At 37.9% G+C, this 21,421-nt stretch overlaps 1 protein-coding gene across 4 annotated transcripts in view; it reads right to left on the reverse strand.

Moving 5' to 3' along the window:
- The window catches only part of apaf1 (apoptotic peptidase activating factor 1), a 215,259-nt gene that overhangs the window by 43,318 nt on the left and 150,520 nt on the right, over nt 1–21,421 (reverse strand). For 2 of the 4 annotated variants that reach the window (XM_078553441.1, XM_078553440.1), the window contains 3 exons: nt 18,446–18,574; nt 11,068–11,193; nt 8,011–8,154 (listed from right to left, as the gene is read on the reverse strand). In XM_078553441.1, the coding sequence (XP_078409567.1) occupies nt 8,011–8,154; nt 11,068–11,193; nt 18,446–18,574 (399 nt within the window). Of the gene's footprint in view, nt 1–5,872; nt 5,949–8,010; nt 8,155–11,067; nt 11,194–12,896; nt 13,960–18,445; nt 18,575–21,421 lie in introns of those variants that run through there. The other 2 variants (XR_013578123.1, XM_078553443.1) reach the window with 2 other exon arrangements.

Below are 21,421 nucleotides of genomic sequence, written 5' to 3' on the forward strand. Positions count from 1 at the left end.
CTTTGATTATAGTAACATAGGTAATAAGAATAGGCCATTCGGCCCTTGAGTCTGCTCCTCCATTCAACTAAATCACGGCTGATCTTCTACCTTAATGCCATTTTCCCACACTATTCCCATATCCCTCATCCCTCGATATCTTTAATATCTAGAAATATATCAATCTCTGTCATGAATATGCTCAATGGCTAAATCTCCATACCCTCTGGGGTAGAGAATTCCAAAGATTTACCACCCTTTGAGTGAAGAAATTCCTCCTCATCTCAGTCCTAAATGGCCTACCTCTTTATCTGAGACTATGTCGCCTGGTCCAGGGGAAATATCCTTCCTGCATCTGCCCTGTCTGGCCTTATAAGAATTTTGTATGTTTCAATGAGATCACTTCTCATTCTTCTAAACTCCAGAGAATACAGACCCACTCTCCTCAATCTCCCCTCATAGGACAATCCTGCCATCCCAGGGATCAGTCTGGTGAACCTTTGTTGCACTCCTTCTATGGCAAGTCTATCGCTCCTTAGATAAGGGGACCGCTACTGTACACAATATATAGAATAAAAGCAAAATACTGTTTTTATTTCAGGTTTCCTGCATCTGCAGTAAGTGTTGGAAAAATTCAGCAGATTTGGCAGCATCTGAAGAGAGGGAACATCCTTTGAATGTTTGCAGTCATCAAGTTGGGGGATATTTGCTTCAGCATTAAGTGTTTGCTGATCAGGTTTGGCACAATGACCTTAGTGAAACTCTTGTATTCTGCCACAATCTGAGGAGAACATTTCCTAGAACATTCTCAAAGCGACTGCATATTTTAAAGACAGGTAAAAGTGTAGTTTAAGCTGTGGACGGACTCCCATTCAGCTGGGTTGCAGTATTCAAATTAATTTCACATAAAGCCCTTGCGGCTAGCATAGGAGCATTCATCTGTGCTTGGGTCTTTAAACCTAGATGCCAATAATGAATCAACAAGATGGTAGCTCGCTGCACAACCTAAACACTCTTAACCCCTGCCAATTTGGCTTTTGGCGGCTGATTGCTTCTCATCTTGCAAAATAATTTTGTTTACAACAAGTACTGGCATCAAATGACCTCATTTGGTGGGCTTATTAAAGATGATGACATATGCAAAGCAATAGACATTAGAATTGCCCCATCTGACATCATTACAATGGATATCAACACGATTCTTTTCACAGCTCCCTTTTTGAACAGCTGTCAGTTTGAATTTTCTGATTAAGTCAAGCACAGTTATAATTAGACCCTAATAGCTAAACTATTAGCTAATTAAACCAATGATTAATGAGCAAACCTAACAAGAGAAGAAATGCTGCCATTGTCTTTCTGTATGCTAAAGCAAGTGAGGTACCATTTAATTACTTAGGTCTATGTCAGCTCCTACAATGGCCTGGTGACAAAAGGCACCACCCAGTCTTAAGGGAAATGAAACATGAAAATCTTATGTGCTGCATCAGTTGATGAAGGGATTCGATACAGAGATGCTGTTCTCCCAGAGGAATTCAAAACTAGGGGGCACAATTTTAAAATTGGACCCAAGCTGTTCAAGGGTGAAATCAGGAAGCACTTTTCCACACAAAAGGTAGTGGAAATTTGGAACTATATTCCAAAAGGCCATGGATACTGAGGCAATTAAAATTTTCAACACTTGAGATAAATAGATTTTTATTTGGTAAAAATCATGACAAATGGAGCAAGGAATCGAGGTACAGATTATGATCTAATTGAATCAGGTTTTCAGGCCTGAACTTCCAATTCCACTTCCTATGTCAGCTGAGGTGTCAGCTGTGGCTCAGTCCATAGCACCCTCGCCTTTGAATCAGAGGGTTGTGGGTTCATGTCCCACTCCTGGAAAACCAAGAACTGTGATTGTACTCGAAAGAAGTTGCAATCTGTGACTGTTGGTAACTCGAAAGAGTTTCCTATGTCAGCTACAACGAGAACAGGATTGGGCTGAGAGCTCCTTAACTAAGAACACAATCAGCTCGGGTTCCTGCTCCCAATTACTGTCAGGCTGGAAAGTGCAGGTGCACAAAGCAGTTGAGGACAGGGGTCATAATTGAGCAGCCTAATGGAAAATGGTCACTTGGGCAAATGTTAAGAATGTGACTGGTGCCAAAGAGCCATGTCCAGCAAGTAAGAAAGTTGCATTTTTTCCAAAATAATTGCAATAAAAGATGAACATATATATGAGGATTCAATGTCACTCAATAATTGCATCTAAAACATCGACAAAATGCTAATAATCTGCAGTTCCCTTGATAAAATCTATATGCAAATATTTTCTGTTCATCAGAATTTTCAGTGTTACCACAGTAACGGTAACTACGCAGTATTTGTCCAGACCACACTATTAGCATGATAACATTGATAGGATAATTCTCAGCCATGACTCCAACAAAGTCTTAATTAAAATTGTAACAGGACATAAGTAATGTGCATAAATAGCATGGACTCTGCAGGGTTGCTCGAGACCATTACAAAGGCGACAGCCTCAATGTGAAGCATTTATTCAAAAGCTAATTAGGTGATTAATGGACAAGAATACTCTATTAACAATATCCCATCTACAAACAGAATTAATTATACCACAGGGCCATGTCTTACAATAGCATGTTGTGATCTAGATTTTCTCTCAACTGACATAGAACTTAAACTCTTCCTACTGAAAAATAAAAGATGCACACAATGGAGTACAGTTGGATTACAATTTCTTCTTCCAGGCATGAGGAAAGCAACTTTAATTTCTTTGTTGCATTTAACATAGAGAAAATATCCAAAGGTGCTTCACAGATGCTTAAGGAAAAGGAATAAAAGGCAGAGATGTGAGCAGAGGTGACCAAAAGCTTGGTTGAAGAGGGGGGCTTTAAATGAGGCAGTGAAATTAAGAAAGGAATTCCAGATTGTGGGACATAGGTGGTTAAAAGGAAGGCCACCACTGGTGAGACAAAAGGAGGGGTGATGTACAAGAAGCCAATAACAAAAGAACAGTGAGTTTGTGGGCTGGGTGGTTACAATATTGGAGGAAGATGCAGGTGGGATGTGGGATATAGACAAGGTTTCAGCAGCAGAGGGATTGAGGCAGGGTTGTAGGCAGGTGACCTTACAGGTAGTCTTTGCAATAGAGAAGGTTTATTGCGGGGCAAAAGGAATGGATGTTGGACAAGCAGTCTGACAATAATAGAGACAATGGTAAAGGTGAGAGTGGTGATGCACAGGTAGAATTGGATGTTGTTAGCATACATGTGGAAGCTGGTCCTTAAGTCAGCCGATGGAACATCACATAGGTAAAGAAAGAAAGGAGGCTAAAGAGAGATCTTTGGGGATTCCAGAGGTAACAGTGTGGGTGTGCAAAGAGTAACCATTGCTTAAGATACTCTCGCTGTGATCAGATAATAAGAATAGAATCAAGTGAGAATAGTTCCACTGAGTTGAACAATGGAAGAAAAGCATTAGAGAAGGATAGTTGGTCAAGCATGTAAAAGTGCAATGGGATTGAGGACTTTGGAAAAATAATGCAACATTGCTGCAGTCATTTGTGACTTTGATCAGAGCCATTTAGGTTCTATTGCAGGTCAGGAAGCTAGAGGGATTCAAAAAGTGAGTAATGGGAAAGATGGGCAACAGATCTCAGTGAGGGCAACTTGAGAGGAAAGGAAGGTTAGAAATTAGGCAGCAGTTTTCAGGGACACAGGGATTTTTGATGATTTTTGTGAGGGAGGCATGGGGGTGGTGGTGGTGTTGTTAACATGAGGCCAGCAAGGGTCATTCGATGGGCAGCAATTTTGCGGGAACTGGATCAGGATAATAGGAGGTTGGTCAGAGAGGGCATGAGGGGAGATGAGAAAGAAACTAGAGGAGGTAACAGCAGGGTGCTCCTAAGGGTGGTTTGACTTGATGGGAAAGAGAAAGCAGCAGAAACAGCTGAAAGGAACCTCTCAATTGTAGTGGCCCGGAAGTTGTCATGAAAATATAATACTTTTCATAATGTTATTGTGATTTATTGTAAAGTAGGAATAGTGGGGTCTGGATAGTGTGTGTGCGCACGTGTGTTTGTTGGGGGGTACTTAATTGAATTAGAGACAGCTGGTCTGAAGGCTTTGATGTATCAGAAGAGAAGCTAGGTTTGAAATGCTAAATAAGTAAGCATGGCCGAAGTTTTAGAATGTGAGGTGTAAAGGAAAATTTGCATTTTTAGATAAACCAAAGTAATTTGAATTTCAAAAGAGAGGGTGAAATGTTACACTTAGCCAGAAGAAGCCAAACAGCGTGTTTAGTTTTCCCAAAACTTACTGATAAAATTGGTACTAGGAAAGATTTTTATTATTAGAAAGGTAAAGTTGCAAAGACATATTGGGACAATGGGATTTACATTAAAAAGTAAGAAACATGTACAAAGGAGATGAGGTTATGTGTAAGATGATGGAATTCTAAGGTCGAACAAATGTGAAAAGCCTCCAGCCTCTACGTACCAAGCTGTTACCAATAGGAACCTGTACTAAGAGAATTTGCTGTGAAAATTCTGTCCAGGGTATTGTGTGCTTTGCCTGGGTCTGTTAAAATTTATTTTGTGCTTACTGTTGCCTTAATGGGGGTGTAACTGGGAGTCAGATTAATTGGAGGAGCTAGGAGTTATCATAGTAATAGTTTGTAGACCTATGCATGTGCTTAAAATTATTTCTTTTATTAAAAAATGTTTAGTTTTGCAAAAAACCTTGAAGACTCGGTGGATTTATTACTACTGAATTCAAGGCATGCATCTCGAAATAAGAATACAAATTGCAAAACAGTTGTGGCAGTTGTTTCACATTGCCCTCTGGGATTTGAGCAGCTTAGCATTTACCATCTGTTGTGCCATAACAGTGCAGAAAAGGAAGCTGGGGAGTCATCTCAGTTCTCCAGAATGATTCTGGAGTGGTGGGTAGCATTGGCAGAGAGAATAAGGCCCATTGGCACTTGATGTGGTCCAGCCAGATCTGGTAGATGGATGGTTAAATGTACCAGATATTCACATGTCTTTGATCTTGAACTTGAGCGAACATGGTTATAGGGTTTAAAATTCCTTCCCTAAATCTTTCTGCCTTGCTCTGTATTTAAAACCTTTCTTCTGACTATCTTCTTGACTTCTTCTACTACATTCCTCCTGCCCCTCCCCATGCACTACCTTTTGCAATGTTAAAGTTGCTATAGAAGCCCGATTTGCTGAAATTAAAGTAAATATCATTTTGTATGCTTCGATCTTTCTTATTTCTGCTTTTGAACAGCAGCTGTTCATATTCTGCCATTCACACGTCCTCTAGATACATCTTTTGCTTCTTTACTTGCACCATTACCATTCCCTTTGATCCTGTACCACCAACTCTTTTGTCATTTAATCTCTCCCGTTTTCCACCCCATCACAGGTCCCTTTTATTCTTGTAAGGTTATTGACCTGAAACTTTAATTCTGCTTCTCTCTCCATAGATCCTGTCCAACCTTGCCGAGTATTTTCAGCAACTTTTGTTTCTATTATGATTAAATATCAATTTTGTTTAAGGTCCTTTTATAGATCTCAAGGTATGGAACCACATTCTTGGAAGAACTTGTGATATGAAAAAACTAGTTGCAAGGCCACAAGGTCTTTCTTTACCTATGTTGCACTAAATATTTGGAGTCAATGTACTAGAATGGTATTTTCACTGCCTGAGTGAAAAGTCATTCAAGTGATGGATTAAAATGTCAATACACATGTGGTGTGAGAATATGAATTATCCTTTGATAGTTGCCAGCTTTGTGAAATATTCTTGAATTGAAAGGTTGCACTAACTCTGGGGAGCGCTCACTCCCATTGAACAAACAATATCTGCGACATTAAGATACTGGCCTTCTGTCACTGACATTCCAGACTTTCAAAATTCAGTTGAATATTATCAGGTTTATGATTTGGAATGTTCCCATTTCTGAAAAAAGCACAGTGGCAATCTTAGTATCATGAATGCAATTGCTCCGATTTAAACATACAGCAATTCAGAAACTTTCCCTGGTGGTTATAATCCGCTTAGTATTGTGCAATCAGTGTTTCTAAATCCAGATTATAAATCATTGTGCAGCAATCAGTGCATTCAATCACTCTGTTGTCAAATGGGAAACCTTTTTGTAATTATAAATAAAGTGGCCCAAAGCATTTTCATTGTGGAACCAGCATATTTTTACAGACTGTTCTCAAAATGACAAAAGATGGATTATTGTTATGAATCCCTCCATGAGGAATTGGAATTTTCATGAATAAATAATGGAGGGTGGGGGAGAAGTCTGTCCTAAGGTAAGAAAAAGTAAAATTACCTACCCTATTTTTCAAATTAAGTTACAATCCACATCCATGAATAGTCATTGGATGGGGGAAGAACACAAGGACATCATATATATAAGACTGATCTGTGCTTCCAATATAGACATTTGACTGTGACTAAATTTCATCTGCTCACTTAGTGCTGAAAATTTGTTTGTAAAATGTTAGCTGTTTTAAAATAAATATATTCTGGAGAATGGAATTTTGCTAAACAAAGTCATCATGCTGGTCAAGTCTGGGGATAAGGCCAATGCCAATTAGCCAACTGAACTCCTATCATGTAAAAGAACGATGTTTAATTCTTATAAAAATCACTAACTAATGATTTTCTTTGTATGTAGTTATGGTCCAAAACCAAGTAAATGAACCCTTATTTTGCCAACTTTCTACACAATTCCTTTTTAGCATACAAATCCTTGAGCGCCAATCTTTCTTTGATACATTATTCAGAATGGAACCTCAGCAGTGAGTAGCACCTGGCTATTCTATCGGCGGGGGGGGGGGGGGGGGGGTGAAATAACAGCCAACTTCCAACCTGTGCTTGCACGACACCCTTATATATGCCCTCTTTTGACAGCTTTCAGGAACAAGAAACAATGTCAGGTTGCTCCCTGTATCGTGGGTCACTGAGGTCAACTACAATGAGAGTACAGCCAGGGCAGCTAACTACACAGAGACTGGGAAGATCTGGTACTGTGCTGCTAAACAAACGCAGAAATTTTACGTTTCAAACAGCCACTTTGAGATGGACTCTGGACACATCTCATCCTTTAAACTACTCTGTTCTTCCATTCTCCATGACTTTCCAGAGATATGCAACTTCTAAAAGGTACAGTGTGTTTACCACCTCATGACTTAGTGTAAGCTTACATTAGACTCATTTTTCTTAATAATCAAATAGTCATAAGAGAATCTGGATTTCTGTTCCCTTTACTCTCTTGGAATGAAGAGTATTTGGAATTGTTACTGCTCACTTCTGATGGATTGATTGTGTGCATCTATTCATCAGTGTTTTTCAGTGTATTGCATTCTGATGAACTGACAAGTTACTTTCAAGGGAAATTAGGGATGGGCAAGAAATGCTGGTCTTTCCAGTGATGCCTACATTCCATAAACAAATAAGAAAATGCATTACACCATAAATCCTAAAATTAAGGGTTAGCGAAAATGTGATTATGATTTTAAATCTGCTGATGATACCCAAGTAGCCCTGAGCAAGGATTGTATCAGTAAGTTTGCAGTAACTCACCCAGTAAATGCCATAAGTAACGGCTGTACTTCTGAGGTATCTTTAACAAGCTGGCATAGATCTAAACAAGCTTTATGGTGATGGAAATCATATTATTATTAAGAAAAATTTTTTTAAATTTTGCTGTGTAACAATACATCACAAATAAATGATTAAAAGCTGACTTATCAGTTCTATGTCCATGGAACGAGATATTAAATTCTCATACAAGCTAGATTTGACCATCTAATTAATAATGAAATGTGTTTCAAGGCAGTAATTGTACCCTAGTTGAAAATAGTTAACATTTATCTGGCTTCTGGCTAAATTTACAGGTAAGTCAACAACAAAAAAAACCTAATAAAGAAACTGTTTAACAAAATTGTTCAAATAAAATGTTTCTTTGGTACCATGTTTCAAAAGTTGCCACTTTATTTCCTCTTACTTTTATGTAGCCACCAGTGGAGACCAACATCTTACTGTTGGGGGAGAAGTGAAGATCTGTAACCCAGCCTCCATGTTTGGAATCCTTGTTCTCTGATTCTTCTGAACAAATATGAAGTAAAGAGCCATCTTGCACCCTCCAGATCTAATCAGAGAAACACAAAAAGAATTCCATTCCAAGATTAACTACTTTTTGCTTTCTCACCTGCTAAAGCTGGGCTTCAGACTTAAGTAAGCAATCTGCGACTCTACTGTGCTGTTTAGTCTAGTTCAACAACTTTAATAACAAAAACCTGCATTTGCTTTCATTGACAATTTCCCCGGTGGTTGTGAATATGCAGTTAGAGGGTGTGCTATACATTTATTGAAGCATTGCACATTTGAATACTAGAGGGGTCTATACTTTTTTCCCGCCATTGAGCTCAGAGAAAAACCTAATCAATCTTTGAATATATCAGTTTAGATAATTTGTTACGTAGCATTTCGGAGTTAAAGGAGACATGGAAATTTGAGCACTGCTCCCAAAGGTAGTTGGTCTCAAATATCTCAACGTAAAAAAAGTTTAAAGAAAAAGTATCAACTTCCAACAATTTTGTACTGTACCTGCAGCTTCTTTCATCTTATAGTAATGTACCTTGGCAAAGTGCAGCTCAGAATACCAGGATCCAAGGACAAAGCTAGCCAGAAATGCAGTGAGCTGATTCAAAGTAATTTTCCATGGCCAGCTCATGTGAAGAATTATTCATAGATCCTGGTGCAGTTTTGGCCCTTTGCAAAGAGCTGGTAAAACTTCGGGGTGGAGGTGGAGAGAGTGCAAAATTGCACTTCTGGTGAAATTTAAAAGTGTTAGGAAATAGAGATAGTTTAAGTAAGTTATATTTGTATTTTAAATGTGCTAGAAATTAGTTTTAGCTTTAATGTTTAAGTTTGATTTGTATTTTTGTATCTGTGTGTTAAAAGGTCAAATTGAGTTTTAGTTTTACTTTAAAAGGTGCCTGCATTTCGAATGAGAGTTTTATGACTGTTGCAGCTCTGTTAAACAAACAAGAGTAGAAAAACTGAGCTGTTGCCTAGCAACAGGGGTCCAGAGAGGCATGTCCCTCCCACAGACACACGAAACTAGAAACAGCAGTTTGATTTGGAAGCTGTTCGAGTTCAGTTGGTTTTGAAGACAACTGCCAGGAGAGACTGGAGCAAAGTGGACAGATAGCCAGTCCCAAGCTAAAGAAAAGACCCCAGAATCCAGGGGAGTGGAACAAGAGAAAGTCCCAAGCAGACCTTCTCGTCAAAGGAAGGGCCGGAATCTAGAAAAGATCCTGTTAAGTGAAATTAAGATTGAGGAGCAGAGAAAGTCTCCAAGCTTCAAGCTTAAAGAGATAAAGGCTTGTGAGAGGCCAGAAGGTCCAAAGAGACAACTGAAGGTCTGTAACTCTTTGCTATGGGCATTGAAGCAGCGGTTTACTGTTGACAGTTGAGTCTGCGAGAGAGAGTGCATGGAGGAAAGGTTGAATGCATATGGTGCCCCAGGGGAAAGGAACATCGGAAGGAGAGTTTGAAACCTTGGAGGTGAGCCCGTGCAGAAGGTGCCCGAGTGAAAGCGTTGGTTTGGGAGAAGATTCCAAAGCGAGTTCTTGGAGAGTGGAGATTGGAAACCCTCGTGTGAAAGACAGAGTTCAGTGATACTGATTGGCTCACAGTGTAACAAGCGTCTGGGGGGAGTTGAGATGAGATCCATAGCATCTGTCTAGGATGGCATCTGTCACCTGGTTTCAGAGTGTAGTGTGTCTGACCACGGGTTGCCAATTGGTTTACATGGACTGTGTACTTATGGTGAACATTAAAGTATAAGATAGCTTTGGTAACTTGTGTTACCCTTACAAATCTGTATATATCTGTAAAGGTATAGTTGTGGGCGAAGAGATATTATAATATAGTTAATCTTTTCTTGTTTAATAAACGTTTTATGTTTTTGTTAAAAATTCATTGCCTGCCTCCGGTGACTCTGTTCAGTAGCCCCTCTCCACATATCTGAACAAACAAATAAAAGTTATGATCTATCAAGCTGGGTTCCATCCTGGGATCAGGCTTGTCCAGTGGTAACCTCAGCTGGGGATCATAACAAAACCACTTTGGATGAAAAAATTCTAAAAGTATCTGGTGAGGCCTAAAAGGCATTTCAACTGGTTTGCAGCTGCTGTCAAACCTAAAGGGAAAGAACAGCGCAAAAAAAAGTGAAAAGTATCCCAATTAGAAGACACAAAAGGGGTGAAGCAGCTTTCACAGCCATTTGCAGTGCCATACCAGTTGCTGAGTAAGAAAGACTTTGGTCTCTACTGGTGGCACAACCCTGCCACAGCGACCCTAATAAATCAGAGCCCAGAGCCATGTCCAAAATAATACACTCCTGCCTGTGTTTACAGTTTGTGGGTACTGGAATATAGGCAGAGTTTTGACGTTGCGCTACCTCACCTGTCTGGCAACCCTTGATGCTTCTCCCTTAGAAAAACATAAAAACAGAATCCCCATTCAAAGCTAAATAAAGAACAGCATTGCCACAATCCGTGGTATAAAGCCTTCTCAACAACTTGACCAAAAATCTTACTAAAACAATATGTTACAAACTAGTCTTTGAAACCAAAGATTTGCTTTCTTCTGTTCCTTTAAATCAAAACTGCTTCCATCCAACAGACTAGCATTCCTGGGTGTCTGTTGTCTATGGTAGTTTTATGAATGACTGCAGGTATCGTATAAATGCCAAGAAATTATAAGACCATCATTATGATGTTATTCACCTCTCCATTACAATATTGACATTAAGTTTCCTCCTTTTTCTTTCAGGATGTTTCTGTGTTACTCAGCAATGTAGGTCATGCACATTACAAGCAGGGATCCAGGAAAATTGATCGTTGTTCCTATGAGTTCATTTACAGGGTATAATCCCAGCATAACTGAGGACATTCAGGAAACAAATTTATTTCCTATAACATGGTTTGGTTTACCAAAGTAAACCCATAAAAACAACAAATATTTTTAAAAAATCATGGTAAGTGATAGGTACCCTGATTTCACCATTGTCATCTCCGGTAGCCAAGGATTTATTATCCCAAGTGAACTTGCAGCTCCTGACACAGGCATTGTGACCAGTCAAAACATGAAGAGGCATCGTGCTGTTCAGGCTCCAAATCTTAAAAAAAAATCACATACATCCTATGTTACAGATAAAATTAAGTTAATTGACTGATAGCTAAGTAACGGACACCATCTTCTATAAAATGTACAAACAAAACAGGAAATATATTGGCTCAAAGTTTCATTTAAAGTATAATTACAATAGTGACTGCATGTCAAAAGTACTCTATTGGCTGTAAAGACGCTATATAAATGCAAGTTGTTGATGTTGCAGTGGTACTGAAACCTAGTGGCAATTGAACATTATCAGGCAAAAATTGATAAGGAAATATCAGGGCAGATGACCAAAGGCTGGGCCCAAGAGGTAGATTTTAAGAAGCACCTTAGAAGAGAGAGTGTTAAACAGATTTAGGGGGTGGGGAATTCCAGAACTTAGGGCAGTGCCTAGACTCCCACAAGATACCAGTTAGGACCTTTAGTTTAGCTGTTCAGAGCGGATACTGATTGCAATAGCCAACATCAAGGTGCCAATGTCTAAGAATGATTTATGTCACCTTTATTAATGAATTCTATTACACAGCATAAATTTTACTTTTTGTATTTTACACCTCAACACTATGGAACAGTACATAGTCATATAAAATAAAGTAAATTTGGTACAGAGTTGGATTACTCTTTACCAGCTATACTGCCAATGATTTAAAATGTTTAATAGATGTTTTTTTAAATTATGAGGCGAGATTACACAGACTAGGGTTATACTCCCTGGAATTTAAAAGGTTAAGAGATGGGGAGTAGTAGTTGGGGAGTCTAGAATTTGGGCACAAAGCCTAAAACATAGTCAGGCCTTTCAGGAGTGAGGTTAGAAACACTTCTCACCAAAATAATTATAAAAGTTTCTAACTCTCTCCTGCAAATGCCAGTTGGTACTAGGTCTATCGTTAATTTTAATCTGAGATTCTTTGTGCTTTGTCAACTAAAAGTACTGAGATATGGGGAAAAGGCAGATATACTGAGTTAGGTCACTGATCATCCATGTTCCAATTGAATGGCAAAACAGGCTCCAGGAGCTGAATGGCCTCCTCCTGTCCTTATGTCAGCTAGTTTTACTACAGAAAGCAAAATCAATATTCAACACACGTCATATTAATAAGAATCCTGATGGTTTTAAAACATCTCTTACTCATATATTCTTCTAAAGTAATGCAAATGGCCATGTTATATTCTATAAGCAGCTTTGACATTTTTGAAATAATAAATGCTTCCATTTTCTGAGCCATATTTAGGTTCTGAAGGGATGCAGTAACTCTGCGTAATGTATTATTTTTGCAACTGCAACATACATCTGTTACAGCTGAGCCTTGTAATAGCACTCCTCAGCTTTTCAAGTAATGTTGCACATGATATGTATCTGTAAAATTCTTTATTGACTTGATATTTTGAAAAACAATTTCCTTGCAGTTTTCCAACTTTGCTCCTTCCCAAGATAATCTTGTGATACACAAAACAGAAGGCATGAAGAAAACACTTGGCTAATTATATCCATTACAACTGATGGCAGAAATTATAGAATTAATGGAAGAGAAAATACCAATTCATGCATTACGGTATGAATTTTAACATTTAAAAAGTCAATAAAAGCCTTCCTCTGCATGGCAGATAATTATTAAAATTAATTTTCATTCACTTTGAAATGTCACTTCTTTCAGGGATAATGATATGAATTTTGTTTTTATTTCATTTATCTTTTTCATCCATTCCATCTTTCCTTCCGTAATTATTTTGGTTCTTTCATCCTTCAATAGTATGCTCCTTATATAGATGAAAGAGTACTTCACTACTAATAAGACAAAAAGTATCATTTAATCAGGGCCATGGAGAGAAATCATGGGCCCTGGTGCTTTTCCTATTTCCGGGCCCCTTACCACCCCACCCCTTTTAATCATCCCCCTCACAACTTTTGGGTGCCTTGAATTGGGAACCATAGTCACAGCGGGTTTGAACTGTTATAGCTTTAGCAAAGCTTCTTGGCTTTTGTACCCTATGCCTCTATTTATAAAGCCCATCAAAAGCTCAAGGGTTCAGTATGATACATTGTATAACCACAGCTTTGTCAGACAATTATAACATAACTTGGTTGCTGCATTATACAACCAGCTCCACTTCTTTGAACCTGGCCCTACGCAATATCTGGACAGCAACACCCAAAAGACATGAACCTCACAAGCACCACAGACAACAATCCCATGTACAAATGAGAATATTTTGAACTAACAGTGACATATTCTATTGGCGCATGACTCCTGGTTTCTTTTTCAAGTTTAAAAATTGCAAAAACCTTCCAGTAAATTAGCACCAACCAACTCACCTGCAATAATTGGCTATTTCTATCCATACAAGTGGGCTTTGTTAACAGCAAAATTACACTTTTCATTGAGTGATAAAACATTTTCTCATTTCAAATTGAAACCAAACACACTTACAAATGTCCAGAATGGAGCATATAATAGGAAAGCAAAATACTGTAAATGCTGGAAATCTGAACTATAAACAGAAAATGCTGGAAATACTCTGCAGGCCAGGCAGCATCTGTATAGAGAGAATCAATGTTTCAGGTCCATGATCTGCACTATTTCTGATGAAGAGTCACTGACCTTGGTTTCTTTCTGCACGGATGCCACCAGATGTGCTGAGCATTTCCAACACTTTTCATTCCTATTAGAGCAAAAACAACCCCTTTTGCCAGCCCTCCAAAAAGTGATCAGACTTGTGAGCCCCTCATTCCCCATCAGCAAGAAATCCAGCAGCAGCTGCCTGGGATCTGGTTTGGCACAACATTGAACATGAATTTTTTTTTAAATGTTAAGGTGTGAAGAAAACATAAATAACTTACTAAGCAAAAAAAAAGTCAAAGCAATAAATTAATAATTAAAAAAATGAGTAAACAATAAAAATAACCATTAAAAAGTGCCAAGCAGCGGAGCTAACTAATAAAATCTTTTTGCCCTTTTCTCTTAAGAAACGGAGCTAGAGACAGAGCGACTAGGCCCCAGGTCCTGATTACCAGGGAACAGGGAGGGGGCAATACACAGGCTGCTGTAATATCTGCAATAATTATGTTTTGTGAAAAGGACATATACATTTAATTGAAAAAGCATGTGATAGGTGAAGGGTGCTTCTAATTAGCAAGTGAAGGTAATCCTGACAGATATGTAGTTATCATAGTCTCCATATAACATTATAGCCAACTTGCGCTCTGGTTGAACTGGGAGGTAGATGTTTCATGTCAATGACACAGAGTCAAATTAGATAAAGCAAAAAGCAAGATCTTTTTAGCAGAAAGGGTCCAAACAGCGGAATTTCATAAAGATAAGAAGATTGTTTCAGATTCTTTGAATTCACCTTTCTGAAGTTGTTCTAAAACGCAGGTATTGCCTGGGCTAGAAAACCTTCAGCATTTTCTAATTAACTGAGACTATAGGTCAATCCGGTGTGGAAACGACAGCAGTTCAATAGTATAAATCTTCATGACACCGGAAATCCATAGGTTCTTTATCAAGTAAGGGGTTATAAGAATGATTCATGATTTCTCTATCCATAAGTTTCTCAAAATGAATGAAAACAGAGGAAAAGGAATTTAATTATTGCAGAACAGGTTCCTCTCCTGCTTGATGACAAGTGAAATTGTTGCATTGTTATTTAACTACAGGCTTGTCAATGACAAGAGCAAAATTCTTGTATTTTAGGAGACAGGGAAAGATCTTAACTTTAACTTACTTATGTCTTGCAGGAACCATTTTAGAGTCAACAAGCTTGAATCAAAATGTAATAAATGTTATGGACAGAATGCGTGTGTAGTCCCTTCCAGTCTGTAATCAGGATGTTTGCATGTAAGGTGTGAATACTTGCTTACCCTCAGTAATTTTTTTCCTAATTTAAAATAAATTCTAGCAGCAGACTTTTGGTGATTTAAAAAAAAGGTTATTTATTATTACATACGCTTGCCCCAGAAGTTCGTAATGCAATGTCTCAATCACTCATCTCACTCACACTATTACATGTACAAAGGTTAAATACAGATGAAGTTGAAGCTGTAATTATCAAAACAGAATTTATAACTCAGTTTTTATATCAATGCAGACCTGATATCTCCTTGGTTGAGTTGACACTTTAGTTGGAGTGAAAGTCTTTTAAAAACAAAGGGTTCTCATGAAGCTGCGAAGTCTCTTCTAGATGTATAGCTAGGAGGTTGGTTCTCAGGTGGACTTGGAAGCTGGAACAAATACAGTACTTTGGCTGCATTATAAGACTTTCAGCTATGATGGTTCAGCTGTTTCAGATGTTTCCTGGTGCTTCAGGTGTTTCTCTCTCACACATCTTTGCTTTGTTCAGGTTGTATTTACTGCAGTCCCTGACAGTTAATTTCAGTCACATGACTGCAGGGTTAACACTTCTGGGATCCAGACTGCCATGATACAATAGCAGTTGACAATGGTCATTCACTCTTATCTCTGCCCCAGCTTGAGCTCAAATTTGTTCAATATGGCGCTCTGAGGCCAAAGTCTAGAAATTTCATATTCCTCAAACGGTGGTCCTTCCTCACACTGAGAGATGTTTAAACTTCACAGGTGGTTACAAGTACCCTTATTCAGGTCCATGTTTAACCAAATGTTGGCCACAGAATCGAATACTGTCCACAGTTCAAATGTTCCAAAGTCGCATGTTAAGTTGCAGCCATCTTAACAGAGTTTGGGCCACTTTCACAAAGTATGATCTTACAGTCCACAATATCCTCACGCTTTAACTGAGCATGACATGAACATCTTCCCATCCTAATGGTGGTCTGTCGACAAAGTAAGTACTGGTAGTGACATCTATAACTTATAGTCCAGGAGTATATTGTCTTGTTGATTCCACCACAAGTCCATATTACATGAACAATCTAGTCACCTGTGGCTTTGCTAACCATTTAAAACTTCAGTGGGCATGAAGGGTTAGCTGTAGCGATCTCATTGAGTGCTCAGTCAAAAAAACCTCTCTAAGGAGGGCAGGAAATGAAAGGACTGAGCTGGAATGTCTTTGAAATTAATATAATCCCAGGGTTGACTGCCAATGGGTACCTTTGAAATGCCTTTTCTTATTAGCAATTCTGTATCATTGAAAATCTCAAACAGCTTCAGAATAACAGCCCTTCAGTTATGTAGGAGACTGGAGAAGCTGGGGTTGTTCTTTCTCTCGAGCAGAGAATAATAAGCAGAGATTTTGTAGAGCTGTTCAAAATCATGGATGATTTAGATAGAATAAATAAGGTGAAACTATTCCTAGTGGCAGAAGGGTCAGTAGCCAGAGGGCACAGATTTAAAACGATTGTTGAAAAGCCCAGAGGCAACAGGAGGAGAGTACTTTCTTTTATGCGGTCAGTTGTTGTGATCTGGAATGCATGCCTGGAAGAGTGTTGGAAGGAGATTCAACAGCAACATTCACAAGAGAATTGGATAAATACTTTAAGGGAAAACAAATCACAGGGCTATGGGAAAAGAGTAGGGGCTAATTGGACATCTGCCCAAAACTGGTGTAGGCACAATGGCCTCTTCTGTGCTATATCATTCTATGATTCATTGTGACTAATCTGAATTTCTCTATGTTCACATCTGTTCAAATATCTATTTTTAAAATTAGTTAATAATTAAAGTGTTTTTTAGGTTTAAAAAAAAGGAATAGAATTATGTTGTTTATCAACCAGAACAACTATTATACAGCAATTCAGCAGTATTGATTTCTGACAGCAAACTAGGTAATGTGTTTACTGCCTACATAATTTGATCAAATAATTCATCCAAAGGAAATAAAAAATCCTTTAGGATTGCTTACAGCATCCAAATTGATCTGTGATTTTGAAAACTTGCACAGTAATTCAAACTACAGATTGCTATTTGGGATGTACAGATCATGAAAGGTTCCCATGTTCAGTAATGTATTCCTTTGAAGTTCCTACCCCGAGCAAGCAGATATTTGTCTTGGAGATTTGATTTGTTTATATTACACCTGTAAAACCAGAGGCAAAATCTGCCAAATGTCAAAGATAAATCCAAATTGGATCAATAAACCAAGTTGCGTCATGCTCCAGTCATTGCAGAAGAGGGCTGCCTTTCTCCAACAACTTGCAATTCAGAAGGTCTGAAGTAATGGAAATATTCAAAATTAACTTACAAATCATAAATATTTCAGCTGATTGCATTTGGAAAAGCCAAAACATGGCTTTAAATTGCCGAAATTATGAAGGGCTTGATTCTGAAGTTTGACCTGAAAGGTCACACTCTGAACCCTGAGTAAGTTTTATTTAACGTGATTCCTGCTGATGGCAAATTCTGAACATAGTTACTCTTTTTCCTGTCCTTTATGAGAACATTGGCTCTAAACACTCTCACTTTGATTAGAATGCTGAAGATGAGGTAGATTGAAGAGACTGCATTCCATTGAGTCCTTAGAATTCAGATCAAAAAAGCTCTTTAAAATAAATTTTCTTTCCTCTGGGGCAGCACACTTTTGATCTAATGTACATTCATGAATTTATATAAAAGATGTTTCTTCAGCATGCTCTACATGTTAATAGATTACAAAAGCCATTAATGTAGAACACTGTGTGTGAAGAGTTTATTAAGTTTTAGTACTGCAACTTGACTAGAATATACCCATGTACAAATACACACTATGATGTCGCCACTACTGTATCTTTCTGGCTAGGTGTGTGTTTATATATGCTTTCTTTTTCACATTTCTGTATTCCAAAACTATTATAGTTTCTGCATCCATCAAGCAGTGGAATAAGAACATTTCAGTCTTAGTATTGTCAGAATCTTACATTCTCAGATCAGTTGTAGTGTGGCCAAATATAGTGCAGAAGTTGCCTCCATCCCTATAATGGATCTTAAACCAACTAAGACTATCAGTCCTTTACACTGGTGTGACTTTTCCACTGCTGATGCTCAACCCTTTATGCATGTCACAATATTAGCAGAATATCAACACAAGCACAACAATGAATTATCAGATTTAAAATCTGTGAACAAATTACTATAGCTAAGTGCATGATATGGTACAGCTAGAAGTGCTGATTCACAGAAATTAATCTCTTTTGTCGCCTGCATTGCTCATAAATTATTAGGGTTACATTGCTATCATAAACTTTCCTATTGTCCTCCAGTCTCAAGCAAGTTATCCCATGCACAGAAACTAGATTCAACTATTTTTGAACAGATAATGTCAAGGTATTTAGTTCAGACTTTAAAACAAAAATGAACACCAACCTTGGCACTTTTATCTGCAGAAGCAGAAGCAATTTCACTGCCACTGGATGATGCATCACATGACAGAACTGTTGCTCCCTTATGAGCATCGTAGTTCTTCAGCAACTCTCCAGAGATGTAATTCCATACCTAAATGTTAAAAGTAATTTAGTGCTAATGTCTGATGTAACCTTGAAATAATGAAAATTAGAAAACATTCTGTACCAGATCTGCATTAACCAAATTATCACTTAGATTTACATGAGAATCACATAATTTATCTCCACTTATGTTAGATACCCCAAACTAGTCCGAGTCAGCACAACTAAATGTTAGCTTAACTAAATTTGTACAGTCCAATAAGGCTTGTCCAATAAGACTCAAAGTAAAGTTTCAAATGTCCCAAAAATCAATTAGTACCTTAAAGAGGCAAATTCATATTTTGGATGAAACTATTACTGTAATTCTATTCTTTACACAAACACTTTGCCATTTTGTTACAGCAAGATAAAAATGAAAGAAAAAATTCTAATCCCGTGAAAAGGTAACAAGCAACAAATAATTGGTTACTGTATTTCAAGCGTCTTTGCAAATAAGGTTCAACTGATGTAAGCCACAATACAATCTTATTGAGAATATGAGGCTGAATACTATTTATATTCTAAGGTCTGTTCAGTTCTTGTTTCACTGTCCCAAGCATATGTACCTCTTTATCTTTGGTCAAAGCGGTAATTCAAAATAAAGGCTTGAGCGAGTTAAATGAGAGCTGACATGAAAAATACAGTCATACGATTTGATTTTTCCAAAAGAAAAACTCTACATTGTCCTGAATTTTGCAGCATTCACCATTCTTAAGGAGTAAATCGGTCAGCAATATGCAGAGTACACGCAAATGCAGTTAGATGCAAAAATCAGGACGTTTCTGTCCAAGTTGCCCTGCTCTTCCACAACTCGTGCTACATCAGTATCTCGCTGGGAGATGAAGCATTCACATGCACGGAATGGAATGAAGTTACGGTGCTTATGTAATAGATATCCACTAAACTCACCAAGAAAGTTGGGGTTTGTTAATTCAAGTGCATGTGAAACTTTAATGGTGTTTTAAATCTTCATTATTGCTAAACAAACTCTCCACCACTGAAAATTAACTTTTATAAGTGTGGAATTGCATTGCTTCTGATTTAAGTTGTTTGAGATGTTAAAACATTTTACATTTTCCTTGTCACTTTTTATCTTTCTTCCTTAATCTTACCTTCCCAGTCTCTTAATTTCCTTTCAGTGCATGAGTTTTTCATTGAATTAAATATTCTAACTTGTACTTCCTGTTTTAGACTTTCCAAGTCTCAGTGAGCATCCTTTAATCTGATTTGTTAAGGAGACACACAGTCGCTTTCCCTGTTCACATTATTCCTAGATCTGATGTAGAAGGTGACTTGCTGTTTTGGTTTTCTAATCACAGCAAGCTGCAGTGTAAAAACCCATAGAAAATTTGTGAGTAAGTGTAACAAAGGTCTGGCATTGTTCATTTGCTGCTGACCACAAAAGCTGGACCAATCTGTAGATGACACATTCTTCAAGCTTATAGTGGCTGCCAAACAAGGTTTCAATGTTTCCAATACTGGGCACAGGAACATAGGAACATGAGAATCTTGGCATTTAGCTTTAGTTTCCATTTCTCACATTCAGTCCTTTTAGGTAGCAAATTCCACAAATGCTATACTTTCATGCCTACTCTGAAATATGGGGATGATGATCACCCAATTGAAATTCTAGACACTGCTGATTTTTTTGTTATAAATTTCACATTTTGATGTATTGAAGTTAAGCAATGTATTTTTCAAATTAATATTTCAGCATACATGGAGTTTTTATTTTACAAAGTACCAGTAATTACCTATAAAAGTCTTAAGGTTTGCTGGCAATGTTCAATGTCACATGTTTTTTGGAGAGGCTATGTTTTACTAGATACTGAGTAAACTTGGCTTCCTGTCTACATTATTTCAATAATGCATAAACTTATTCAATCTATCTCGTATATTCACAAGGGAGTTTGCAATAACAGTTTAATTACTTTAAAAGTCACTGTTTTAGCCTAAAAGTTTTTAATAGCCTGTGAGCATTTCATGTTTTACACGTCCTGAATAAAATCTTGTTCGGTACGTCACAATGGTGTTGTTAGTTAGAACTTATTACAATCATGCATCATGCATGCTTTCCACAATCTAGGATATAGAGTTCCTTTTCTATTCATAAAATAAACTGAAAGCAGAGGAAATAATTAAACTAAAACATTAAAAATAAGAACATTCTTGGTTTTAGACAGGCAGACCCTTATGCTATTACATACAGAAGTAAATTATAAATAGAATCTTTTGTACAGAAATTCTCTCCTCTCCTCTGGTCCCTCCAGGCTGCACAGTGATTAAGTAACCTTTACCCTTTGCAGGAAGATAGTGGTGTAATGGTAATGGCACTGCACTAATAATCCAGTGACCCAGGCTAATCCCCTGGGGGCATGGATTCAAATTCCATCACGGCAGCTGGTGGAATTTAAACTCAATTAATAAAATCTGGAATTGAAAGCTAGTCTCCGTAATGGTGACAATGATTGTCGTACAAACCCATCTGGTTCACTGATGTCCCTTTAGGGTATGAAATCTGCCATCCCTATCCTGATCTGGCCTACATGTGACTCCAGAACCACAGCAATGTGGTTGACTCTTAACTGCCCTCTGACATGGCCACTCAGTTCAAGGGCAATTAGGGACGGGCAACAAATATTGGCCTTACCAGCAATACCCAGGCCCATGAAAGAATAAATTAAAAAAAGACCCTCAAAGCAGCATAGTGAAGGACTTGGGGCCATGGGGAAAAATGACCTGACCTTCATCTGGGGGAGCTTTGCACACCATTTAGCTTATAAATAGAATCCTTTGTACAGAAATTATCTCCTCTCCTCTGGTCCCAAAACACAACAGGGGGTCAGAAGAAGAAATT

The sequence above is a fragment of the Cetorhinus maximus genome, chromosome 12 (assembly GCF_964194155.1).
Source record: "Cetorhinus maximus chromosome 12, sCetMax3.hap1.1, whole genome shotgun sequence".
Taxonomy (NCBI): domain Eukaryota; kingdom Metazoa; phylum Chordata; class Chondrichthyes; order Lamniformes; family Cetorhinidae; genus Cetorhinus; species Cetorhinus maximus.